Here is a 27,461-nt window from a genome sequence, read left to right as displayed (position 1 = left end):
GACAAGACGAGCAGGTGTCGATGCGCAATGACCAAGCTAGAAAAACGGTTGGTGCACGTCCGCTGTCGCCTCGTGTGCCCAGCGCATCGTGGCTGCGGCCTCCCCTGTAAGCAGGAAATTACCTGTGTTCTTACTGCACTCCGTACTTGCCGCAAGCACACCCGCTGCACATGTGCATGGCCACCGCGTTTGCATGCAAGTAAAATTGGTGTCGAACGAGGTGGTTGGCAGCCAGCGAAAAGTCAGAATTACCTGCCCTGTTCGCGCAGGGAACTCGACCAATGATGGTCGAGTATCGGCATCTTGAACTCCCCCACCCGACGGAAAGGAGTCCGATGGACAACGCTGCGTTTAACACTATTACTCGTAGGTGTACGGAGTACGGAAGTGCCTACACGCAAGTACACTTTCTGTGCTCCGTACGGAGTATTACTTGAATATGTTCTTACTCGGGTTTGATTTTCTTAAGCCACTCCTAAGATTGTATTTTTTTTCACCCTCATGTTGCTGGGAGGACAACACCACGACGAGAGGCGGGCTCCTCTGAGCAACGCTTTTCGCCCTAGGAGGGATTGTAAGTATGCTCGTATGAAAGTACTGTTCAGGCGCAAGTACATGCACTAAAACATCCGCTATTAACACGAATCCCAGTTTTGGGGAGCCACGGCCTGCAAGACTCGAATGCTCGTTGGGGGCACAACCAAAGGTGGCTTGCAAGTGTACTCCGCACTACCACTGTACTTGTACACAGTGCACGGCACATTGTGCCCTCATCTGTTTGTTGTGTGCCTGCGAGTGCTTCCACAGTGCATGCACCGGTATCGGCAAGCGCACAAGCATGCATGTACAGTACATGTGCGCGTAGACGTACGCGCACTGGGTGCAAGCGTGCTGCGGGTGGGGGCTTGTTGTGATGAACGCAGTTCATGCCCGTTGCCGGAGAGCAATGCTCTGTTGTTTGGATCCGCAAGTAATACAACGCGCCTTCAGCAATGCACTAGTCACTGGGAAGGACGATGGGCATACAGATAGTTAGTCTCTCGCTCGTATGCAACAAGCACAGCGGATGCAGCCAAGTAGGTTAGGTGTACGCTCACCAGGTTCTCGTGCATCAACGAGTCCCCCGCCAGCATTGCACAATGACGGTTGTACGTGTAGTCGCCGGTCCACAATAATACAACCAGGAGATTGTGCAATATTATGGAATTTGGATTTCGTACGAGATACGTGCATGTGCAAGCAAGAATCGGCGCAGTGACAGACAGCAGGGGAGGTGGTTCGGTTCCTTGCGAGGCACATCGCGGGCCTTTGCAGTGGTGTGCGTACACATACGGAGTGATCCGTACCGTACACTTGCTTGTGCATGCACGCAAGTGCTGTACACTACAACCAAGTACACGCACTCGCAGAATCGTGTGTACCCACAGCAATCAGGTTCCTGCATTAGCGTCGAGCGAGAAGAAGAAAAACGTCCGTTACTGTGCTCTGCTTGTATTAATGCTCGTGCGAATACGGAGCAAGTACTTAACATGTAAGTACTTACGCGACGTGCGAGGCGCATTCGAGGGTGAGAGAAAAATCAGCAGCCGCTGGCGACGGGCGAACAAGCTGTCATCATTCGTCATCCGTAGCAGCCCCCACCCCCCCTGTTTTATTCTCCTCAGCTCCCACCTTCACTCGCCCTCGTCGACGGCACGCATGACAATGGCAGGCAGCCATCACTGTGGAACAAACGGCCGTTAGCACGAATAGAGGGGAAGCTCCCGAAGGACTCGATTGACTGACAACCGGGTCGGGGAGAAAAATAGGCTCCCACGGCGGGGCCCGATCTGGACTGTTTGATGGAGTAATTACTGCACTTGTGCGAAAGTACTGACATGTATTCATCACTTTTGGCACATGTATTTCATACATGCAGTGCTGTAAAGAAATGCAAGTGCATGCAGGAGTACGCACTGTGCACCTCTCGCGCGCATTCGTGTATCCGTCTACGGAACATGTACTGTACTTGTAGTTGTTCGTAGAGAAAATGCATGCATCATCGCCCCAGCAGCTCATGCAACAGAACTGCACCGCGCATGTACTTGGTGTACCAGACGTGCACTTCTACCTGCTGTATAGTACTTGCGAGTCCCTGTTTGCTATCCATGTACGGGGTGGCGTGCAGTGTTATCATACCCGCGTGCAAGCTCCGTCCTCGTACTTACTCCTCCCTGTGACTGTACATGTACATTACCGTACATGGGCTCGTATGGCTACTCGTACTCGCAACGTAAAGGTACTTATGCATCAATGGCGGTCCGGAAGTGCCGCGGCAACCGACGCAATCTCGGCCCGGTGCAAGTCACAAATAGCCGCCTGCTGATTCGGCTGAGCATGCTTGGTTGCCGGGCTGCGCGCACGTGCAGAAACCGACCATGACAGAGCTAGCTCCGCTGGCGTGCTGTTTTAGCGGTGCTGGAGCACAATGCCGCCGCCGCCGACGAGTGCGGAACACGTACAGTGCATTACTTGGGCCGTCCTCACGCGCACGCGCTCGTACTTGCAGTATTACTTGTACGCCCAAAGCAGGCATCATAGCATATTCCCGCTCGCTCGCGAGTATTAACACTCCCAGGTGCACTGTGCACCGGCTGACGTCCGCATTTGCTGGCAAGCGCCGCTAGAGGTACTATTCTTCGGTGCTTGCGTTGCTCACCTCCGTCCCGTCGGACCGAGTTGAACTCGTCACCTTCCACCGCGTGTCATGATTCAACCGGATTTGATTCGCTACCGGGGCCTGCCCCTGCCTTGCTTGACTGACGATGAATGACGGCGATGCATGTATCCGTACAGTAGTGCTGCTGCGAATTGACCCATGACGGACGCCAGTCGTCCACGAGCAATGCGTGCCGCAAAATGCTCGCACGGTACGGAGTGCGAGTGCGAGCACCACCATAACTACTTGCAGGCACCCTTCTTCCACTGTACACCTCCCTACACGCGCGCAGCGCTGCGGGTGTATTAGTATGCTGCTACGGAAATGAGCAAAAGTCTCGGGGGTTTTGCAAGTACATTGCCACTACCTGTAGGTACTCAGCAGGTGGAGAGTTCAACTGAGCAAGTATATACCTATACAGTTCTACTGAACAAGTACAGTTCTACTGAGCAAGTACAGTTCTACTGAGCAAGTACAGTTCTACTGAGCAAGTACAGTTCTACTGAGCAAGTACAGTTCTACTGAGCGAGTACAGTTCTACTGAGCAAGTACGGCATCTACAGTGCGTCTACAGTGCATCTTCAGTACGTACGGACGAATAGGGGTACTGTGAGCATGCAGCAAGTACAGGTACTGTATGCATGTAGGTTGGGTGCATGTGCTGATGCTTGCCGATGGATTCATCGCCACGCTCCCTCGCTCTCCCCACCCCCCCGCTGCCAAAAAAGGCGATCGCCCGTGAGTGACTGGCGGGTGCGTGCTGGCGGCCGTCGGCGCCTGGCTGACGGTCGCCCGTGGCGCCAAATCAGGGCCGCTGCGCTATCGGCCCCTGGGTGCCTGGCCTGGGCTCGCCCTAATTCCAACCCCTGGCCCGACCCCGTCAGCCTCCCTGGCTAAATCGAGCATGGTGCTCCATCTCCCCCACCGGGCGCCTCCACACCCCCCCTGTATCGCGCGCCCGTGGTGCTTGAAACAGGCACGGCGTCCCTGGACCCAGGTGTAAGCGCACACGCACACACACACACGTACTGTACGTACGTGTGCACCCGCATCCGAGTGCAGCACAAACAACAAATCTCTGTTTTTCCCTTGCTTGCTTTGTCTGGCACTTGCTGTGCGGCTGCAGATGCCCATGCTCGTCGTACCGTAATATTGCTCTAGCTCCTTTTTATCGGCTCGCTCCACCCTCTTGTTTCGCCGTTGTATAAAGTTATCCCCTCTTGGCCTCTCCCGCTCCCCCCCGTTTCCTTCTTTCCCCCCTTCCCTCTCACCCACCTTCGCTCAGCATCTTCCAACTTGCCGACTCTTTCAGTCACTTACACTCGTTCAACCGACGCTTAATTCGCCGACAAGATGAAGTTCACCGCTGCCGCCGTCCTCGCCGCTGCCGCTGGCGCCACTGCCCACTATGCCAGCAACGTCACCTACGTGACCGAGGTCGTCAACTCCTACGTCACCTACTGCCCTTCTCCCACCATCCTCGTCCACGGCAGCAAGACCTACCACGTCAGCACCGTACGTCTTGTCTATCCCCCTCCTTCCCGGCCGGCGCCCGAGTCGAGGCGGCCTGCCGTCATCTCTCGGCCCTGGCCCTCCTTACCGCGTGAGCCAAAGCTGACGGAAAAACTACAGCCCGGCACCGTCACCATCACTGACTGCCCTTGCACCATCTCGAAGCCGGTCATCCCCACGACGGCTGTTGTCTGCCACAACTGGTAAGCTGGCTCCGCTCTCCTCGTCCTCGTCTCGTCCTCATCCCCGGACCTCGCGACTGACCTCTCGTGACAGCGCTCCCGGCTACAAGAACGTCACCGTCCCGGCCAAGCCCACCGTCGTCCCCACCCCGGTCGGCACCGGCAGCCCCATCCCTCCCAAGGAGCCGGCCCCTATCGCCACCGCCGGTGCCGCCAAGGCCGTCGCCCTTACCGGCGCTGGCCTGGCCGGTATCGTCGGTCTCGCCGCTTTCATCCTGTAAATCAACTCGCTGTGACGCCTCGCCATGGCCGCCTCGGCTGCGATTTCTGTTGAATAGTTGTCAGAACTTCGTCCGTCATCGCCGGGCCTGGGCGGGTAAAGCAGAGTGCAGAGTTGTTTGAGGAGATGCGAGTCGCGGGCTTTCTTCGGATATATAGACTTTGGGATACGGACATATACGCACCCGGAGATCTGGAGACCGATGGCCTGTTTCATTTGTCTCGACGATCGACGGGGCAGCACGCCGGTCGCTTGACTCGGCGTGTGGACTTCTTCATATTCGGCGCTCGGAAATATAATGTGGCCTTTTTTTTCTCCAGCCGTCCTAATGCGCCAACTGGAAATGGTAGAGAGGAGAAGCAGGTCCGTCGTCGTGGAGGCGCTCGTGGCCTGTTCGGGGCATGAGCCTGCTTTCCTCGACGTGCTCAAGGCTTGTGCCGCCATCGAGCACGGCGAACGGAATTTTGATATACATATAATCTGCCGGGTTGTTTTATGGGCTCTCGTCTAGCAACTTCAATGCTGCATCCATGTATGTATCTGCTCGTTCGCACATCATATAGGAGTCACCGAATAAGCATTGCTGGGGGACCAGTTTTTTGGTCCGGCAAATTATTTTTGACATGATTCTCTCACCATGTTCGGTTTGCCCCCTTCGTCGGCGTGAGGATGCATCCCGTGCCGAGACACGATGCATTGTAGTCGTGGAGTGATGCATGCTGCAGCAGGTGCCTGCGAGCCCCCATTCGGCGACTGGCCATCTGCCTCTTCGACGAGTGGGCCACACTGCCTGCCCTCCATACGACTTCCGCCATTGATTGCATCGCCCGTTTATCGTCCAAAGTACAAGGACGCTTTGGAGTTGGTGTATCCTGCACGTGTGAACTCGCTCATTCCTCTGTTCGCGTGTGGCAGGGTCGCGATGCCATGCCATGTAGGACGCACTCGGAGGAGTGTCTGTCGCCGTGCACGCCCGTCGAACAATAAGCCAGCCACGCTTATTGTGTCGCGGCGTTATTGTCATCGGTCTCAGGCCTCTCGCTTCGTCCCGCTCCCTTTCCGTCCCTGTCTGAGGCGGCGCCGTCCATGGAAGAGCAATGTTCGAGGTGGGCGTGTGCGTTCCAGTCGGAGCGGACGGATCGAGGTCGTGGTACATGTGCGATGGCATGTTGGAGTCACGTTTGAGGGCGGACGAGACACGGCAACACCTTTGGGGGCTAGGCCGGCCACCTTCCTTCCAAACAGCCGAATAGCCTTCCAAACGCAAGCACTCTTAATAACGCTGGGGTGCAACATCAGCAGCAGTATTACGGGCTATGCACCAAGTAATTTCTAGCACCTACTTACTCTCTATCAGCAATATCTATTCCATGCCCATTGCTAGGCCGGCCATCTTCCTTCCAAACAGCCGAATGCCCTTCCAAACGTCCTCGTAAATACGCTGGTGTGCTACTCCGTACATCAGCAGCAGTATGTACGGGCTATGCAACAAGTAATTTCTAACACCTATTCACTATCAGCAGTACCTACCTATTTCATGCTCATTAGCATTCAGCGCACGTGAGCTCCTCTGCGCGCCTGCATCCTCGTACTTTGGTAGGACGGTCGGGGCTACCCTGGAGCCTTGCTTGACGCGTCCGCTGACGAATCCGAAGTTTGCAAGGCACTACCTACTCCGTGCGTGCATTTAATATTTTGGACGAACGCCTGTCTGAAGATGCAGGTGCGCTTATGCTTCATCACTTGCTTTGCATTACCACTTGTCCGGGATTGCGTTTCGGAGTGCGGAGGTTGACAGCTCTGCCAAGGGGAATCGAGCCAGCATCGGTTTCTGTACCTCGACGGCTCCCCCTGCTGGAGATGTTCAGCTACAAGTAAAACAGGTAGATGCACGTGTACATTCAAGTACATGTACAAGTACTTGGCTTGCAGCCCTTGGCTGAGGGGGGGGATCTCGGGAAAGGAGGACCCCCTTTGGCGGGGCGCGCCTAATGCTGGCCCGCTGGCGCTCCACTGGAGCTCGCCCCCTCGCCCGCTGGAGCTGCCCCCCGTCACCCTCTGGAGCTTCCTCCACCCTGCGGGAAGCACCCACGTCCAGGTCCACGGCTCGATCCTAGATGGGGATGAATGGATACCTTGCTCCGGAAGGATTCACCCCCAGCCTGGTTGGACGGCGTCGTCTCCCTTCCTCCGCGCCGTCGGTTGCATAACCGAGGATAGTGCTGCAGCACCGCACGACGCTGCGTAACGGCCATCGATATCCGGAACGAAGGAACCGAGCGTCGAAACGCGGTCCCACGGTGCATGTCATGGCCAAGCCCAGCTGGTCTCCCTGATTCCTTTCACGAACATCCGCACCGGCCCCAGCACCAGCACCAGCATCAACCCACTCCGACTAACCTATCCATCCGTTCATTCACCCAAAGGACGCCGCCGAGAGGGACAGAACCATCGACGAACGCGCAGGCTCCCAATCCAGCCGTCGTTGCCATGGCGCCGCACCTCCAGGACGACGTCTTGCACCTCAGCCTCAGCAAGCCTGAAGAGTTTTGGTCGGCGCAGGCCGAGCACCTCTCGTGGCATACCAAGCCGACCGCCGCCCTTCGACGGACCCATCGCGTCCTCGGTCATGGCAACGCCGACGACTCTGCCACCTCCCACGAAAGCTGGGAGTGGTTCCCCGGCGGCGAGATTTCGACCTGCTACAACTGCGTCGACAGACACGTCGAGGCAGGTCACGGGGACGAGGTCGCCCTCTACTACGACAGCCCCGTGACCGGGACCAAGGACCGTTACAGCTACAGCCGCCTGCTCGACCAAGTCACCGTTCTCGCCGGTGCCCTGAGGGAAGAGGGCGTCCGGAAGGGCGATGTTGTCATGCTCTACAGTAGGCAGGCCTTGGCCCTTTCCATTCCCGAACCCCAAGAGCGCAGGAGTGCCGATGGGCGGACCGAGAGCTGACGGACGGACCGCCGTCCCCTTCTTTCCCAGTGCCCATGATCCCTGCTGCCATCGTCGGCATCCTCGCCGTCAACCGCCTCGGCGCCATCCACTCCATCGTCTTCGGCGGCTTCGCTCCAAACGCCCTCGCCCAGCGCATCGACGCCTGCCGGCCTGCCGTCCTGCTCACCGCCTCGTGCGGAATCGACGGCGCCAAGCCCCCCATCGCCTACCGCCCGCTCGTCGAAGAGGCCATCTCCTTGGCCAGCCACAAACCGCCGCGCACAATCGTCTGGCAGCGCGACCAGATCCGCTGGGCACCCATCAACCGTCGCCAAGGGCAGGCGACGTGGCAAAAGGTCGTGAGGAGCGCCAAGGCGAGGGGTATGACGGCCGAGTGCGTGCCCGTCGCGAGCGGCGACCCCGTCTACATCATCCACACCTCTGGCACCACGGGCGCTCCCAAGGGAGTCCTGCGGGAGGCCGGCGGACACGCCGTCGGCTTGAACCTGTCCATCAGCTACCTGTTCAACATCCACGGGCCGGGCGATGTCGCCTTTACCGCCTCGGACATCGGTTGGGTCGTCGGCCACTCGTACATCGTATACGCGCCGCTCCTGGCGGGCGCCGCCACGGTGCTGTACGAGGGCAAGCCCGTCGGCACCCCTGACGCGTCCGCCTTCTGGCGCGTCGTCGAGGAGTACAAGGTCAACACCATGTTCACGGCCCCGACGGCCCTGCGAGCCATCAAGCGGGACGACCCGGAAAGCGAGTTCCTCTCCCGCGTCGGCGACAGGGGTGGCCTGCGCTCCCTCAGGGCCCTCTTCCTCGCCGGCGAGCGGTCCGAGCCGACGCTCGTCTCCCTCTACCAAGAACTGCTCGGCAAGTACGGCGCCCCGTCGGCCCACGTCATCGACAACTGGTGGTCCACCGAAGCCGGCTCCCCGATCACCGGCCGGGCCCTCGTCCCCCACGCCGGACACGACCGGAGGACGACGAGACGGGACCATCCACCACCGGAGATCAAGCCCGGCAGTGCGGGCAAGCCGATGCCCGGTTTCGACGTGCGAATCGTCGACGACGCCGGCGCCGAGGTCGCACGGGGAACCATGGGGAACATCGTCCTCGGCATGCCGTTGGCCCCTACCGGTTTCCGCACCCTGTGGCAGGACGAGGAGAGATTCTACAAGGGGTACCTGAAGAGGTTCAACGGAAAGTGGCTGGACACGGGCGATTCTGGTTGGATCGACAACGAAGGTTACGTGCACGTCATGAGCCGCAACGACGACGTGCTCAACGTCAGCGCCCACCGGCTGTCGAGCGGCGGCATCGAGCAAGCCGTCGCATCGCACCCTCTCGTCGCCGAGTGCTGCGTCGTCGGCATACCCGATGCTCTCAAGGGACAGCGTCCGTTCGCCTTTGTTACGCTCTCGACGGCCGACCACCCGACGTCGGCGATTCCGTCGGACGAGGTGGCCTCGGAGATCCAGGCGCTCGTGCGCAAGCATGTGGGCGCCATCGCCTCGCTCGGTGGCATCATCCAGGGCAAGGGCATGATCCCCAAGACGCGGTCGGGCAAGACGCTGCGGCGCGTGCTCCGCGAACTCGTCGAGAATGCGGTGCATGGTGAGTTCGACAAGCAGGTGGCGGTGCCGAGCACGGTCGAGGATGCCGCCGTCGTCGAGGTAGCGAGGGCCAAGGTGAGGGAGTACTTTCGGAGCCACGGGGAAAAGCACGAGGCTGTCGAGGAGAGGGTCCAGGCCAAGCTGTGAGGGGATGGGAGGAAACCGCACTCGCCCCTCGCTCCTCGGGCAGCCGTCGAACATCGGCTCCAGTCCTGGGTTGAATCTTGGATCGGATGCTGGCGGGCTCGCGCTAGGGCTGGCAGGCCACAGTACGGGAAAAGAAGGATGGAAGACCTGGCTACTATGGCTTGGTAGGAGGTTGGAGTCTGGACACTGAACGTGGTCAAGGTCGCACTCCCTCCTGGCAGGAGACGCCGCCGAACCCTGCATACGCCGTGCAATTCGCCATTTCCAGGACATTCGCTCCGCCGTTGCGGTGCCGCCAAGGGAATGCGATCCTCACATACATACGTTCGCATGCGTATTCCTACACGTTCAAGAGCACAAGTCGACCGCTTCTTGCCTGTGGCATCTTGCTCCGACCCAACTCGGCGCCGCCCGGCCGGGCAGACAGCCTCGCGCCGATAGAGGCACGCTCTAGACGTGGACCCGGCCGTCAGCTCGCTCTTGTACCCTTCCGAGGGACCAAAGAGGCGTGCTCAAGACTCGGATTCCAATCACTCATGCCGATGCGTCAAAATCGACTAATACTGGACGACCTCTCGGCCGTCTTCGTACGAACCAGCGGTTCAGTTCACCCACGTCAGTTGAGCATTATACGGCTTGGTTCCGGCGATGGTGCGTCATGGCCACTCGACGCGCACACTGTGCGATGGGAACCGCCCGCAGCCCGATAATCGATGAGACCGTGAAGCAGAGTGGCGTGATATGCGGGCGTTGCTCGTGCTACGTTTCATCAAAGTGACGAGTAGCAGTCGGAACAATCTCACAAGGGACTCTCGGGCATTGGCATCGGGCGGGCCATATCTGCGTTTGTCGGGCGGAGACGACAACGACGACGGGACGGGAGCGGCCGTCACGGCTTTGACAGGGCGCACGGTGCTTGGAGTCGTCGTATTCATGGGGGGCTGTGGGACGTTGGCGACGGAGATGGAGTGCCTCGGACAACAAGCAGGGGGAAGGGAGGAGGAAGATGCTGGCGAAGGGCTTTGTATGTTGCCACCGTGCGGGAGCTATCATCAAGAGACGGGAATGACGGATGGGATGGGCCCGAGGGCACCAAGTGGCGTTTTCTCGGCAGGATTGTTTCCGGGAAGTGATCAGCCCTTTTCATGGTTCCCCATGGCGTGCCGCCATGCATAGAAGAGGTTGCCCAGGTAGCAAGCACGGCGTCAAACGCCCACACCATGACGCCCGCTGACAATGTCATTTCCCGTTGCAATACACGTATGCTTTGGATCCGGCTGGAGACACATCGTGCCTCGTCCTCCGGTCCCTGTGCGCCAGAACCGAAGCCGAAGCGGCTGTGAACTGAAACGCCAGAACGGAAGCGCCTGGATGACCTGAAGCGGGGCGCGTAGGAGAAAAGCACGATGACGAATATCCCTTTCGGAAGATTCTGAAAGGAAGTGCCTGAAAGCAAGAGGCCAAACCAAAGGGCTAAACGGAGGGCGCCGGAGAAGATGGCCACGACAGCCCCCCCAGCGAGAGGCGTCTGAATCGAAGTGCCATTGATGAGGAGCATGGCTAAACAAATCCGCTCAAGGGCGGGTCTCAAAGGACGGCACCTCCGCAGAGCATCGTACCGTTCCTGATGGCGTCGTGGGCGCGTGAGCCGAGAAAGTTTCGTACACGCTCGTCTGCCCCTTCGGGGCGAGGGTGAGGTGGGCGAAACGGGCCTCGGGAAGGCGAATGCCAGCCTTGAGGCTCTGCAGCACCCTGCCCGGACAAAAGGGGGGTTCGGATCAGCAACCAAAGGCAACGCAGGGGCTGGTGGGACGAGGGAAGACAACGTACCACTCGACGCCGACGAACTTGACGCCGCAGCCGCGCATCTTTCTCACTTCCTTGTCGAGCTTGGTGGCGGCGAGTCCGCCGCCGGCACCGCGGTCGTTGCCATTGGCATGGCCGACGGGCCGGCCGAGGATGACGTGGGTGACGGTGCGGCGGCCGAGGTGCAGCGACGTCATCGCGCCGTTCTCGCGCAGGAGCCGCTTGAGCATGTGGTCCGAGACGAGAGGGTAGGTGCTCCCGTTGACGTAGATGACGAGGCCGTCGAATATGCCACGAGACGATCCTTTGCGCGCTCGCTGATCGTCCTCGGGCTCCTCGGGCGCCGTCCGGCGAGCGGCATCCTTCATGAGGCCGGGCGTCGTCAACATGTCGATGACGGACCGGGCGGGCCGGGACGGCTCCTCGAGGCCGTCGGCTCCTCGCGCCTCCCGGCGGCCGAGGAACTGGGCGTTGAGTTTGCGGTTGCGAAAATCGCGCCAGCCAGGGCGGAGACGGGAACGGTCATCGGCTCGTTGGTGGCCCGTCGAGGATGAATTCCAAGGGTCGAACCTGGCGCCGTGAACGGGGGCCACAGCAGCAGCGGAAGCAGGGGCAGCGGCTGCAGGCGCCCTGGCGGCAAACGATGAATTTGACGCAGGGAGGGGCATCTGTGCCGTGCGTAGTTTGTCCGAATACGTCACGCGTCATGCGTCATGCATCACGTGTTCATTTGTCTGTTGGATGATGGTGAAGGCGTTGGCGAGAGCGTGAATTTCATGTTTTGTTTGGCGACCCGCCGACAGTGGATGGATTGGCTGAGCAACCAAACGACGGACGTCGACCTGTCTCGAGACGGACTCTGAGCGACGCGTTGACCTTGAATCGATTGGTTTGGAGCCAATTTGAGGATTTGGACGAAGTTGATGACGTGAATGAGCAATGTGCACGATGACGGAGGAATGTCCTGGGGCGAAGTCGAAGTCGGTCAGTCGTCCACGCACGTGCCACTTGTCCCTCCTTCCTCCCAGATGGCAGATGAAAACACCATAGCCCCAGGCCAGGCGTAGCGCAGAAGTAGCGACAGGCAGCCTGGCGATACGCACGCAGCGCCCTGTCCGCTTGACGCTCTCCATTCATCCCCCCCTCGAAATGGCCTGCTGGTTGGCAGGCTCTCCCCGCTCTCCGTTCATTCTCTCCTCGAAATCGCAAGTCGGTTGGCAGGCTCTCCCCGCTCCGTCGAGTCGAACGACGACGACCAAGAGTCAAGGGCATCGGAAGGCCTCTTCCCCGCCAGGACTCGCCCGCCCGCCCGCTCGTGCAGTTCTGTTCTTCGCCATGGTGTCGGTTCGAGAAAAAACCGAATCGGAATGACGGCTTCAGCCAACTGGCATCGTCGTCGTTATCGCCGACGCACCCATCCGTGCGCAGGATAGAGGCCGGTTACCTAACGGAAAGGCAGGCGAGGGGTCAGCAGGAAAAGAACAAGTACGAGTTTGTCTGCACCGAATGTGTACGGTGTACGGAGTAGAGCGAGTGTGGCGACACGACGACGGGCGTGCACGTACCGGGCAACGGCCGCATCGCGACCAGCATTATCGTTGCCAGCATCATCAGCGGCAGCAGCAGCAGCAGCTCGCGCCGACAACCAACCCCCCTCGTCGCTCCCTTGTCCTTCCATCACCCACGGGAGGCACCCATCCGGATATCCATTATCCATCCAATATCCATCCATCCAGTATCCATCCGGCCAGCCAGCCATCCGGCCAGCCAGCCATCCAGCCGCCAGCCATCCATCCATCCCCGCCACAGCAGAGATGGCAAACTAAAACAGCAACCCGCAACGGCAGCGATCAACAGGCCAGCCGACAGAGGAGACGGGTGCGGAGCAAGAACAAACGGACATGCTAATACTCCATACTCCGTACTGTCATGTACAATTACATACTTGTACCGGCAAGAGGGTGTGCATGTAGGTGTGCAAGCACGGAGCACGCCACCCACCCGCAACGACAGATTACTTGTGTATGGAGTAATTACGGAGTACGGAGTACAGGCAGCCAGCCATCCCATCCATCATCCTATCCATCCCATGCTCGACCCATCTCATCCCACGCTTACCCGCACGCACGCACACGCAACGCACTCGCCCGCTGCAATACGTCTCGCATACCCGTTTCCCCACCCACGCAGGCTTCATGTGCATGTACAGTAGGCGGGCAACGCAGGCAAACGCACGCAATGGCAGGTACAGATACTGGTGCAGCCACTGCAGGAATCTCCGGGTACCGCCCAGGACAGTACTCGAAAGTAGCCGTCGTGGCATGACATGACATGCCATGCACATGTAACTGCTGCATCCTCCCGCCGCCGCCCTCCCGCCTGCCGACCCGCCCGCCGCCGCAGCGGCAGCGGCAGCGGGACGAAGGTGAATTCGATTCGAATGCGATGAGAGGATATGCGGTGCCTATGCCGACGGCCGTCTGTGGAGGCAGAAGCCCCAGCGCACGCCACGGCAGCAACAGCAGCAACAGCAACAGCACTAGCAGCAGCAGCAACAGCAACAGCAGCAGCAACAGCAACAGCAGCAACAGCACTAGCAGCAGCAACAGCACTAGCAGCAGCAACAGCACCAGCATCAGCACTGGCACCATCAGAGCACGTAAATGCCCCTCGCCCACCCTCTTTTTTATTCTTCCCCTCGTCCAGAGCACTGCTCACTTGGCGGCTCGGCGCTGTACTTATCAAGTACATGTACAGTACTTTATTGTGCATCTACTGTACGTATCACTGTCCGGAGTACTCCGTACCGTACAGCTTGCGAAGCATGATGGGGCCCTTGTCCATGCTACCGCCGTCGCCTCCACAGCCAGCCGGCGATGGAACAGAAAGGGGACGGAATATGGGGTTTCGACCCAGTCCCGATGCACGTGCAGAAGTGCGCTGTACATGTACGCACACTGCACTCCGCAGGCACATGCATACAAGAAAGCACCCACACGTAAATGCACATGTTCTTGTACATTGCGGACCAGACGTGACGCAGCAATGCTCTGTATACATGTCTGTACATGGACCGTACGGAGCACATGCACCGTATTACTGTACAACCAAGTACAGCGCAGTACTGTACTTGTACTTGCTCGTGGGCAGGTGGTACTGAAGTACGGAGTAATTACCGGAGTTCTCCGTACTTGGGTAGTACTAATCAGCCGTACGTACTGTACTGTACTGTACAGTAAGTGCTTCGAACAGCAAGTAACTGGAAGAAACAATACGGAGCACTACGGAGTACAGTACAAGTAAACAGAGTCCAAGTACGGAGTACGCACTGCAAGCAATACTTGTAGCACATGCACAGGTGCAGGCGGACGCCTACCCGCACCTCCGCATGCACAACTGCTCGTGCATGTACTCTGGCGCAGTGCCGAAAGCATGCAATAATAACTGTACTCCTCCTTCTGGGAATGCCAGGCCAGCAGCTGTTGTGCATGGGCCGTGCTGCCCACACCACCTCACCTCGAGCAGGATCATGCACACCGTGGCACACCGCGTACAGGTGCCGCCCACTGCCAATTATCCCATCGTACGCTCCAACGTGCGCAGGGCTCCTACGTACGCACATGCACTCACTCACGCTCACGGCGAATACGCCAGGGAGGGAGCGGCCACCGTCGACCGGCATCATCCTCGGCAACCGCCGCCAAGTCGAAGGGCATGGCGAGACGGCTCGTCGGGCGGCGGCGGCCTCTTCTCTTCCTGCAGTCCTGCGTCCCCGCCACCGCTTGTTAAGCTTCCCTGCCCTGCCCTGCCCTGCCCTCCCCCCCCTCTCCCGACCCGCTGCCGAGGGGCGGCAGCGGGTAGGTTGGTGGGCCCTGCATCGGAAACCGTCTCGGCTTCCCTCTGCCCCCTCCGCTTGGCTCTCGGCTCGTGCGTGCGTCACGGCGGCGGCGGCGGCGGCGGTGGTGGTGGTGGCGTGCTGATGTGACGATGCGATGTGACCATCCTTTTGTCGCTCTCCGTTGGGGATCGGGCCGCGTGCTTTGCTCCCGCTGTACATGCATGCACTCGTGCACCTGCTGTACTCGTGTCGCACAGGTACTCGTGTCGCACAGGTACTTACTCGTGTCTGTAAGCACCGTAGGTGCATCAGTTTGTGCCGTAATACTGTAAGTCCTTGTGCGGCTGCATGTACTTGTACCGTACGGAGTACTCCGTAGTAGTTGTTACCTACTAGGTACCTATGTCTCATGGTCACAGTGGTCCTTGTGCACAGAGGCCCAAGGCACGGTACCCCTACTAGCAGTACTTGTACGGAGTAGCATGGAGAACCTGTAGCGTCACCGCAATCTCTCGACAACCAGCAACCGGTGAGCTCCGTACTGTACATGTACACCTACTTTTGCATCGCGTGATGGCAACACACGTACGACAACGTCCCTCCCTCCGCAGACCCAGGGTCGGCCACCGCCCAGTGACGGGCGCGACGGCCAACTTGAGGAAGCCGAATCGCCGACCATAACCCCGCCCCTCGAGTCTCGTCGTCGAAGTGGGTGTCGATCACCGTCGAGCCTCTCGCCACCGTGACCAAAGCCGGCCGCCTTCCGACCGCGAGCATCTGCATGCCATTACGATCCATGACGGAGCGCACATGACCGTGCCGTGCACTGCGCGCACGCCTTGCCACATCTTCGCGGCTGTACTTGCTGTACAGAGTACAGCATGGACGTCCATCTACGGTGGGGTGCGCCGGGCAGTTATCCCTCTGCAGTCACTTTCCCTCGATGCCAACCTCGGGAAGGTTCTCGATCGGCGATGGAGTCTTATTGTTTCCACGTCCCGCACGCGTCCCGAGCCCGCCAGGTGTGTTGCCACCACTTGCTGTGCTGTGCATGCACTCGCACAGTGGCCAGGACCTGCTGCAAGGACCAGGTCCCATCATCTGCCGGAGTCTATCGTCAAGCGGTGCCCCTCCCCTCCCAGACTCGCCTGCCTGCCGGTCTGCGTAAGCATGCTGCACGGGTAGGTGTGCTGCATGCACAAGTACGCAAATGTGCCATCTTCAATGCGCATCATACTTGCCGTTGCCCCCCTAGCCAATCCATTGCCGCGTCCATGCCGTGCATCGTCGACTCTATCCTCGAGCACGCATCTGCAGTTTCATGCGTTGCATATGCCCAGCCCGTCGTTGCCGCAACCGCGACGAGCAAGTGCATGCACGCCTGCGCAAGCCCGTTTGCATCTTCACGGGCAACGACCTCAAGGCTCGTAGAACGAACAGGGAGGCGGGCCGGCCGTCGTCATCGCCTGTGCATGCGCATGTGCGGGGAACGAACGGCAGCCATGCAACGCGCGGCACAGTGACCCATCGGCCGACGGTCGGTCCTCGACGACGAATGGTTTCCCGTCTGTCGTTGCGATGTCGTTTGTCGTCCCGGCTCTCCATGTGCATGTGGTGCGCGGGAGGGCTAATGCGCCTTTTCCGTGGCAAGGCAAGGCAAGGTGAACCGAAGCAATGCGAGACGATGTGAGGTGATGCGAGGCAATGCGAGGCAATGTGAGGCAATGTGAGGCAATGTGAGGCAATGTGAGGCAGTGTGAGGCAATGTGAGGCAATGTGAGGCAATGCGAGGCAATGCGAAGCCATGTGAGGCAGTGCAAGGCAGTGCGAGGCAAGGCAAGGCAAGGCAAGGCAAGGCAAGGCAAGGCAAGGCAAGGCAAGGCAAGGCAAGCAGGCGTAGCACGTGTATCCGGATCGACTTCCATCCCGCTCCTGTCGAACCTGCACGGCTGGAGCCCCGAGGGTGACGTCGGAGAGTTCCCCAGGATCATCGCGCGCGCGAACATTGCCCATCCACGCTCGGATTCGGCGCAACGGTACTGACGGACAGGGCAGCCAGATCGGTAACCCGGACGAATACCACCAAACCCCCTCCCCCCTCTCCCACATTGGTATCACCACCGACTACGGTGTAGGCCGTGCGGTGCTTGCCCGATAGTGCAAGCAAGTATTGTCGTCAAAGTCGTGCCCATCCTGTCGGTTGCGCTCCGTGCCCACACGCCATTGAATCCCGCCGGCTGTTGTCCACATTTCGGAGCGTTCTCACTTCACCTCGCCCGCGCGACGTTTCACCCATTCGGCTTCTCGTGTACGCCGTACGACAGCGGCACGACACCTTCACGTCCACCACCACCTTCACTTCCGTCCTGTCGCCTTGCCGACAAGGAAGGGAGGCCAGGCCAAGCCTCGACTGACCGACAAGGTTGTCCTGACCGGACCAAGAACGCACTCGTACAAGTATCTTTGCGCCTCTGCACTCGCATTATACATCATCCGTGCTCGAACGTGTACTTGCTACGCAGCATTGGTCGCAGGCGTGGTACCGAGGACGAGCGATAGGTAAACTTGCGGCGCCTGGCCGGACGTCTCCCTGGCGGAGATTTTGAAGTGTGACGGAGAGAGCCGGCAAAGGCTGCTCGCCCAACGAACGACGTATCCTTGCAAGGGGATGCAAGGGAGTCAGTCATCGCTCTCCACTCCCCGGCCGCAGCGGCGACAAGAACAAGCGGTGAGGGGGGGAGAGAGCGGGCCGCGGACCCAGGCGGCAGCGCTAGCATGCTACTACGGTAGTAGCAGCCGTGGCCACTTTGTACATGTACTTGCTCAAGTACTCCGTACAAGAACTTGATTTTCTCTACTCCGTACATTTACGGAGTATAAGTATGTCCTTGTACTTACTTGGGGTGTACGCCGACGGAGTACGGATATTACAAGCAATAGGGTTACTGTACACGCCTCACCTGAACAAGTACACCTACTGTGCACGGAATCAAGAGTAGTCGTACAGTATTACTTGCGCTCCTAACCCGTGTTGCCTGTACATGTGCTAAGTAAGCAAGTACTTACGGAGAACATAAGTGTGCACAGTACTGTGCATGTACTCTGTACTTGTGGCAACACTATAATATTACCAAGCACACGCATTGGTACAAAGGTGCCATGTACTCCGAGCAAGACAGAGGCGCTATCCTCCGTGCAGGTGCTGGAACCCGTACAAACAAGTACGAGACCGTAGTACTGCAAGTACACGTACACTTGTACTTGCTAAAGTTGCTGTACTTGCATGTAGAGTGTTGCACTCGCAGTGGTACATGTACTCGTGCCATGCACCCAACTATTCGGTAAATGCACAGTACGAGGCTGTGAACAGGTTTCTGAGGGTACTCGTGCAGCGTACTCACCGTACTGTACACCGACGAGATGGTACTGTATGAACCATGGCGCCCATGTGCGCAAAAGAGCTGTTGTGACCCTGAGTCACCCTCCTCCACCTTCCACAAGTGCCACGGAATGGCGTGAGGGAGAGGTAAATTGTAGCAGCAATGCCCCGAAGCCATCATCCGTGGCCAATCGCCCAGGGCTCGTTATCAGTCGACCAACAGACGACCAGGATATTGTCTGGTCATGGTTTGCGCCGCCCGGGACGTCGCATGTAATCACTTGCAACTTGTAGCGCAAGTGTGCCGAAGCGTGATTGTACATGCACAAGGGTGAGTACTGTAAGTACTGATACATGTGCCGAGAACCTGTACAGTAGGTGCATGTACATGTACAGTACAGAACGGCACTTACTTACTACATGTTTGGGGTCGGCGGCCAGGCGCGGGCCAGCGCCAAGTCGTCAAAGACGCGACGCTGCGATTTTATCCACTAGTACCGCCCATACTGTGCATGTACAGGTACAAACCCCTCACCCGCCCGTGGCTCCAGTGGCCAGAGATCGAACGATCTCGACCTTCGATGTGAGACGGACCGCCTTCTACGCATCCTAGGGCCGACCCGGCGAATACATACCTGCACAGTTTTTCTGACCGACGACGTACCATGTGCTCGTACGTAATCCGTACCGTGCACGCACCATCGTTATTCCTCCGTAGACGCCGCCGGCCCGCTGCCATGTCTGCTTTTTGGTCCCGTGCCCCGCAAGCAACTCGAACACTTGTTGTAGGCGTACAGCACACTACTTGCATGTACTCCGTGCTGTACAGTACATGCAAGTACATGCATGGTGCGGAGTACTTGCACGTACTGGCACCGCTAGAAGCCTTCCCCACTTGAAGGGGTGCGACTGGCTGAGAGTACTTACTTACACCTACAAGTACTGCTCGTTAGTGCAGCAGCAGTGGAAAAGGTACACTGAACATTCAACTGCGCTGTACCTGCTGCGCATGCTCGTACTCGTACTCGCACAGCTGCGAAAAGTACTCCGTACGTACATTGTAAGAAAGCTAGGTACAAGTATATTGCGTGCACGTACGGAGTACCTGCAGTGTGTGCCGAGCATCGTAGGGACATGTACATTACAGAGTACGTTTCATGCCCACCAGTAGATCAATGCATGGAAGCATGCCCATCTGTGCCAGCATGTCGTAATTATAAGTAGTGGTCTCCGAGCAAGCACAGCGACTGTCCTCCACATGTATTCCGTACTGCTGTACGGAGTACTGCGTACTGTAGTAATATTGATACAAGTGGCACGAATCGCTGCGCGTTCCAACTGCTCCGCAGCGGAGGCGAGGCATTTCCTGCTGCTCATCGGCGAATACGAACCGGCGTTCATCATTCAAAGCCGACCAAGCGGGTCGCTCAAGACTGACTCCGGCAAATTTGCTACTGAACGAGTGAATTCATCCATTCATTCGAGTCTCTGTGTCAGCTTCAGCTGTACGGTAGGGGTGTCCAGGTGCATGTCCTGCACTTTGTACTGTACTTACATTACAGTACATGCACACCTACACCTTCTCCGCAGCTGCCCCCCTGTGCTCCCACAGGCAAGCATGCTCCTGATCCACCTGGGGCCCTCCCTGGCCGTAGCTGCTCTGCTGGTATGGTACTTACATGTACAGTACTTACTTAAGTACTGTTCTTTTACACCCAAGTACTTACAATTGCTTCGCAGTGGAGTTTTGGGGCGTGGTCCGACGACGGCGCCGTAGTATTATAGCACGTCCTGGTCACCCTGTCTCGTCTCGTCGAGACGTGTTGGCCGTTCATTGGGCTCGGCGTCAAGCACGAAAGCAGACCTGAGCGCCAGAAAATCCAGCTCGGCAATTGACAAACAAGACCCAAGCGTCATCGTGCCGGGATCGTGAATGGCGTAGAAAGTGCGAGTAAAGTATGGAGTGCGGTGCATTCGTCCGTCGGCTTCTTTTTCGAATTCCAAGAAGCTCGTACTCGGCATAAGAACTGTATACACCGGGCCGAGTCGAGAGCCGAAGCCGAATCGGATCGTGCTTCCTTGCTGTTGGCGGATCCAGCGCAGCGATTCCCTCCGTACGGGTCGAGCATCGACACACGTACAACTACGTACTTGCTTGCACCGCACCTTTGGCGCGACTGTTTCCAAATGCAGCGGCAAACCTCGCCCTTGACGGCGGGGATGCTCCGCCTTAAGCCACGGAAATCGTCCGACCTGCACTTTTTGAGAGTCGCCCTGCGCCGGCGGACGGATGCGCAGCCTCGCATCCGAGACCGAGAATGACGGGAAGGCTAATGTACCTGCAAAGCTTGGTACTCGGCCCTCCGCACAAAGTGCTGCACGGTACGGGCAAGTACATGTGCGTGATCGAATCCCTAATTGTCCGTGCAAAATACTTGGCCGGCAGGGCAACGGCACAGCAGACCAAACAAACACCCGCCCTCCACCGAAACTGCCATCCTTGTAGGTGGCGGTCGAACTCTGAGGGATCCCAGGGGTTGAAGCGCCGGACCCTGCCCTAGCATTCAGAACCGTCGGTCAGAGGCCGTGTCAGCTTGTGCCGACTGCCAAAAGTGCGACCGTATGGCTGGCCACCTTCTGAAAGGGTTGGGAGGCGGGGGAGAGCCCCCTTCCAGAGCCCTGCCAGGGCATTTCGATTGGCCAAGTGTTAGACCTACATAGCCGCAGTGCATGATGCGAGTGTTCGAGCCAAAAATGGCACCCCTGTCCGTCCTCTCCATCCGTTGGAGCGGCAAGGATTTGCTCGTGCTTTGATTGACGGCTGCCTTGGCTCCTTGCTGCCGCTTGCGGCCATGACGAGCCATCGTCGTGCTCTCGGCCAAAAGATCCCTACAGCACAGAAACGTACCGAGCTTCTCGTATTTGCTTGGCAGACCGCTGGCCGACCGTCTCGGCGTCATCAAGATCACGAAAGAGTCGTATTCTTTCGCGCCGAGGTCCCGTGAGATTGAACTTCCGCCAGGCAAAACCGGCTGTTCTGCTCCCTCGATCGAATGAGTAAAATACTGTAGCTGCAGCACCTCATCCGTTGTCGAAACCGTTGCTCGGCCTTTGGACCCGCTTGCTCGAACGAACCAGGCCACTGCTTGCTGCGTTGCGTCGTCAGTGCGGGCTCGTCCTCGAAGTCGAAGTCGAACTTGCCGCTCCACCGCATTCCTGTCATTGCCTGCTCGCACGTGAGCTGAACCGAATGTCTCTCCGACAATACTCGCACGGTACCATGACGCTCCGTTCAGCCCGCCATTCTCCTGAAACAAGCGATCCGGACTGAGACAAAAGGTTGCCGGGCAATTGCCCAAAAATATCGGCACCATGGGCGCTCCGCAGAGCAAGAGCAAGCCGTCCGTCGTGGCTGAAGTGCTAGCCTGGACGAGAGCCAGTTGACCACCTGTGCTCGGCAAAAGACGTGAACCCTCGCCAGATCCAGGTAGTCATTCGCGACGACCCATGTCGACAGCGCCAGCCGATGCCCCGATGAGCTGGATCTTTGTGTTGGCGTTCGTGTGTGGCGTCGCGGACAGGCCACGGCAAGGGCGTCTGAGTCGTCGTTTCGTGGCAATCCGTGTTAGTACGTCGTACAAAGTGCGCGTTGGCACTGCTGGTTGCGACGCCGCGCCTCCAATGCTGATCTGATGGCCGCGCCACGCCTCGACGCCTCGGGCCACGAACGACGACAACGCACCCGATCCACTTTCCAGGAGCGCTAGGGACATTGAGCACCAAGGAGTACTGAACGAGAAGGTAATTACAAGTAATAATGCTGGTAGGTGTGCATGTGCATGTCAATACATGTCGGTGTACTCCGTACTCCGCGTACTTACAGTACTTGCAGTCCAAGTACAAGTACTGTGCTTGTACAGGTACTTGCAAGCATTGCATGTATGTGAGTATACAGTAAGTAAAACGCACCTACAAGTATCGATTTGTAGGTGTGCTACTCCGTACGGTAAGTACTCCGTACTTGCGGAAGGAATCGTACAAGCACACCTATCAGGTACGTCCTCGCTGTCAAGGGCATGGTGTCTGGCGGAGACGCTGAGTATCAAGTCGGGGGCTTGGTGGAAGCAATCAACTGCTGATAGCATAGCCCGCAGGCATGACCCATGCCGTCACGGGGTGGCCGCCGATTGACTCAGCCTTCTGCGAAGTGGGCGGCTGCCAAGTGGGCAAAACGGTGTTACATGGAGACGTCTGGAATGCAAGCGAACGGGACGAACCGGTATCCAGCCATCGGTCATTTTCCCCGGGGTCTCCGATTGCAGGGCTCTGGAGCTGTCTGCATAAGTATATTGACCGGCGGGAAGGAGAGAGCAGCGTTGTGCCGGCAGCTGAGACGTCGTTTTTCCGATGCACAAGGCAAACTGATGAGATGAGAAAGTGAGCCGGGGAACCAGGTGTGAAAGGGAGTCTCGCATCCAGGAAAGAACAAAGAGTGGACAAAAATTGTGTTCTGTCCCGTGACTTGTCGATTGCCAAAAATGCCTTGGGGACCTGAGGGAAGGAGCCATCCCGTCGATGGATGCGGGTGGGAGCCAAGACCTAAGCGAAGGCGGTGCATTATTTCATAACGCAATTCCCGCAACAATTGGCTAATGAACGATAAGGAACAAGAGGGATCAGGATCCACCTTTAGATTTAGAGGTGAACGAACTTTACAGCACAAGATGACTGTACTCCGTGATGTACAGTACTCTTGTATTGTGATGACGAATGAGCGTGACTTGAGCCCGGCACTAGCGTCAGGCAGCACAGCACGGAGTAGTGCGCAGTACGACCATTACGAGTAATTACTTGTAATACAAACAAGGATGCTGTGCGGTGTATTTGCGAGCGAAGCACACGCCTACCGGCGGACCAGACGGTGGGCTGTGACGGCGGTGTGGAGGTGAGCGAGGTTGGCCATGCTCGACCTGTCTCAGCCTGCCCCCGACAGTTTCCTACCAGGCAGGAACAAGACCAGTGGCCCATCATGTCGCCAGTGTGGCGCATCATGGCATACGAAGCAACTTGATTACCAGGTAATATCACCGTACTTGGACGGCTCGTGTTGCCTGGACTGGTGCATACCTCTAGTAGTATCTAGTAGTACCTACCACTACCTACTAGTTAGGTAGGTAGGCACCTACAGTACAGTACTAGGTAGATAGGTATCTAGTACCTAGTACTCCGTAGTTCTCCTGCCCATGTGCACGCAAGTACGAGTTGGCGCACTGCACAGTGCTGTACCTACAGGTATACACGCCGTACTCCGTACTCCGTCTCGTACTCCGCACAGCGGTGACGGGCAACGAGTCGCACACTTCAAGACACGCCGTCGCAAGCAAGATCCGGCCCACTCAGATGTAGAACGGGACTGACAGAGGAAGAAGGCCCGCGAAACTCACGGATCAGATGCAGACCTCAATTGTGCTTTGAGTTGTACATGTGCTGTATGGTTATGGTGGTTTGCGACCCAGCCCAACCATTCATTCGGAGGGGTCATGTACAATGTACAAGAACGTCCTAGACATCTACCGTAGTAGGAAATGTATTTGTACTTCTTTGTTTGTGCTTGGGTTCGATAACGAATCTGCCGCTGCAACTACCGTAACAATGGGTAAGCTGCCTTCCCGCCGCTCATGTATGACCCGCTCATGCACTGTACACTGCACGGAGCACATCGAGATTGAATCTTGCATGTGCACCGCCGTTTTGACGCCCAGAACTGGGCACACATTGTGATGCAAAAGTCTTGGCCTGGCTGAGGAGTCGCAACCCAAGGTGAAAGAAACGTTGATTCCTTAATGGTTGTGGAACTTGGACCCCGAGAGACGCACTTTCATCACGGCAAATATACCGGCTCAGTGGCTAACCAGAAGGCGCGAGACGTAGCTGGGCGCATGGGGGTGTCAAGCAGCCGTTGGATCGTAGGCGTTTGAAGTCCTCCGCACCCACGATTGGAATATTTCCGTACCTGCTGTTCATGGCAGGAAGTATTCCGTACCAAAGCATCCATTCATCACTGCAAGCACTAAGCAAGTCCGTCAATGAAGTCTAGCAGGGGAATGAGCACGCATCTAAACGGAGTCGGATCGGAGCCAGGCGGGCGCCAACAGCCCTTGCAGCTAGCACACCCACGGGCCATTGAGTAAGTACTAGTATTGTTGACCTACGAGTACTAGTACTTATGGGCACACCATGAACAGAATTGATGCCCCATTACTAGTGCTCCGTACTCCGAACATGCAGGTGAAAGTGTGCCTACATAGTATGCATGTAGCATGTACCTTTATGTAGGTTACCCGCTGATGCTTGCCTACGATGGCCTGCTTAGCTACGGTGTACTAGCAACCTACTTGGAGGTCCCTGTAATAGTGCCCGTACTCCACCTCCGGTTAGGTCGAGGCAAAGATGCAACGGATAGAATATAATGGTAGGTTGAAGTGCTGGAGCGGCGTGCACGTGGAAGCCTCGCACCACCCAATACAAGTACAAGTAGTTGATACCAAGCACAAGCACTCGTCACGGGGAAGGCTCTCGTCGTAGGTAAGTACCAGGTACCGAGCGGCGATGTTCGAGGCAATTGTATCCGGACAAGTACTTGTATTAAGTACCTAGTAGCTACTCACAGCACTTGTACCAGTGGCGCCAGCTGGCCAGCATCGGTGGAGCGACGATGTGAGAGGGAGTAAAGAGCGTGCGGCTATCCATCTTTAACCCCCTAGGACTCGTACCGGTGCACATTGCGCGAGTATACAGTAAGTACTGTACGTAAATGTATTCAGACAAGTACTTACACCTCCAAGTATCGGGTACCTGTATACAAACAAGTATGCGCGTCCCAGTCGTCGAGACACGTGCCCAGGACGGACGTATCGTCTCTGGTAGAACAAGCACAGCCAAGAACACGTACTTACTGTGCTCCTGTACAATACTCGCGATGATAAGTGTACGTCGACGCAAGCACAAGGGGCTATATACCTTCCTGGATGTACTTGGCAGTGCCATGAGCTTGACAACTTCCAGTACGTACAAGTGCCTCTCCGTAACACTGCAAGTGCTGCTGTACGACTAGGTACTGCGCATGCAAGTACGTGCACGTGTTGTAGGTGTACATGTGCCTTCTCACCCCCACATGCTTCGATCACCGACAATCAAGTACAGTAAAACGAGTAATACTGTACTGTACTGCACTTGTAGTTGTAAGTGCAAGTGCAAGTACAGTAGCTGTACGCAGTAAGTGGGTTGTTGGATCCTCTTCCCTCGGCAAGTCGAAGGAAAAACAACGCCCCACCAGACCAGTTGGGTCCACGGCAAGGCGTCGAATCTGTTGGAAATCGCGCTGCTGAAGAGACGATGCGAATTGCTCTGCAATGGCACGGACCGTAAGCCATGTGTTAAGATGCGTCGCCGTGGACTTTTTGCAGCACCGTTCCGCCTTCTGGCTTTGGCGCCGGCTCAACACCTGCCCTTGCGCCGAAATAGGGCGCGTTGTCGGCCCAGGCTTGAAGTGAGGGGTTGGCCAAGGCGGCTCGCCATCCTTGCACGCATGGTTCCTTTTAGTGGACCTGAGCGTGGAGCAGGTTTGCACTGACGTGTTAGTTGGTGGAGTGGATGCACGCTACTCTACTTGTACGGAGCACTAGCTCTCGAACTCCATGCGGACCCCGAACACCCGCCCTCCGCTCGACAGGGGCCAGGCTAGACTCCTCCAGTGCAGGTACCTGTACGGAGTACTTACTGTACATAAGTGCATTAGGTGTATCTTTTGTACAGTTGTATAGGAACATGTACTTCTGTACATGTACGGAGCACTTATGGAGTACAAATACAAAAACTCCGTGCTCCAGCATACTTACTTGCTTCAGTACTGTATGCACATGTACAACTACTTGCTTAAGTACAGCACTGTAGAACACCAAATGGCCACCACTTCAAGTACCTACCAGTACGGCTACTACAGTTGCATTTTCCGACAGATGTACAAGCAAGGCAGTGAATGAACTGTTGTACGCGTCAGTGCAAATATCTTTGTACTTGAACTTGCCAGTTGAATGTCAGCTCGCGTGCTTTCAGGCCGTATTTCATGTTCACCCCATGCCCCTACTCGTGCATGTGTGCTGGTGGCTCACGACGGGTGCTCGGAGACCGTGAGAGGATTGAACCCGTTCTGGTGCAAATTGTGCGAATACGCTTGCTTGTACATGTACAATATTCATTCACGTACAGTAGTTAACAGACTGCCTAAGTAAGTATATGTGGTACAGGTAGTCCTCCGACTCCGATGACACCTCTCTTCAAGTACGTACGAGTACATGTAAATACAGTACTTGTACTTGAATCGAAGCAACGTGCGTCCAGGAGGAGAGCCCAACAGGAAGCAAGCCACCTACCTTACTGAGGCTACGGCCGACCCGCATGGAACGCCGAGGCGGCTGGCGGCCCCCCACTTGGCCGTGCCTGTGGGTATTGTTTCTGACAACATCGGCAGGCACACCTGCATGTACTTTGTTGTAAGTACTTACTTCTTCACCTAATACTTGTACTTTGAAGCACTCGAACCCATGCGCACCTGTACCTTCGTCAGTACTGCTCCCGAGTACTTCGTACTTGCAGTACGTGGAGTGGTTACCCGTCGGTGTACTCCGTACTGCACGCATGCCTGCAAGTACCGACTTGTGACTTGTGCGTGAGTGTTCTTGTAATACTGCGCGGAGTACTCCGTATGTGCACTCAACTTTACCTCCTCCGTGCCTAGGGTTATGGATGCCATTGCCATCGGCTTCCTCGCCGTGCTACACAATTTCGGAGCGACGGTCAGAAGGACTATTCAATAGCGCCTTTGCAGCCTAGCCGCCGAGTACTTGCCAACCATGTCCGTCCAATCTTCTCCGTCCTTGAACTCGTACTAGCCATCGGAAGCGAAAAAAAGCAAGCTCCAACTCAAAGTCGTATTCGTTCGCTGCCACGCTACCTGGTACGCTACTTTGTCCGCGTGGAAATAGGGAGTTGGAG

General features: G+C 57.3%; 3 protein-coding genes across 3 annotated transcripts; 2 read left to right on the top strand and 1 right to left on the bottom strand.

Annotated features, from left to right (window-relative positions):
* Positions 1-4,051: 4,051 nt before the first annotated feature.
* On the top strand, positions 4,052-4,673 carry DCS_01551 (uncharacterized protein; the record flags this gene model as incomplete). The annotated part of the gene is made up of 2 exons (XM_040798883.1): positions 4,052-4,413; positions 4,487-4,673. 2 exons carry the CDS (start codon positions 4,052-4,054, stop codon positions 4,671-4,673), a joined length of 549 nt encoding a protein of 182 aa, XP_040659766.1.
* Positions 4,674-7,162: 2,489 nt separating this feature from the next.
* On the top strand, positions 7,163-9,384 carry DCS_01550 (acetate-CoA ligase; the record flags this gene model as incomplete). Its single annotated transcript, XM_040798882.1, has 2 exons — positions 7,163-7,559; positions 7,664-9,384. 2 exons carry the CDS (start codon positions 7,163-7,165, stop codon positions 9,382-9,384), a joined length of 2,118 nt encoding a protein of 705 aa, XP_040659765.1.
* Positions 9,385-10,958: 1,574 nt separating this feature from the next.
* On the bottom strand, positions 10,959-11,858 carry DCS_01549 (uncharacterized protein; the record flags this gene model as incomplete). The annotated part of the gene is made up of 2 exons (XM_040798881.1): positions 10,959-11,136; positions 11,215-11,858. The coding sequence occupies 2 exons, from the start codon at positions 11,856-11,858 to the stop codon at positions 10,959-10,961; spliced, it is 822 nt and encodes a 273-aa protein (XP_040659764.1).
* Between the last annotated feature and the right edge of the window lie 15,603 nt (positions 11,859-27,461).

The sequence above is a fragment of the Drechmeria coniospora genome, chromosome 01 (assembly GCF_001625195.1).
Source record: "Drechmeria coniospora strain ARSEF 6962 chromosome 01, whole genome shotgun sequence".
Lineage (NCBI taxonomy): Eukaryota > Fungi > Ascomycota > Sordariomycetes > Hypocreales > Ophiocordycipitaceae > Drechmeria > Drechmeria coniospora.
The sequence above is the reverse complement of the archived record's forward strand: the minus strand, read 5'-3'. Positions and strand labels throughout refer to the sequence as shown.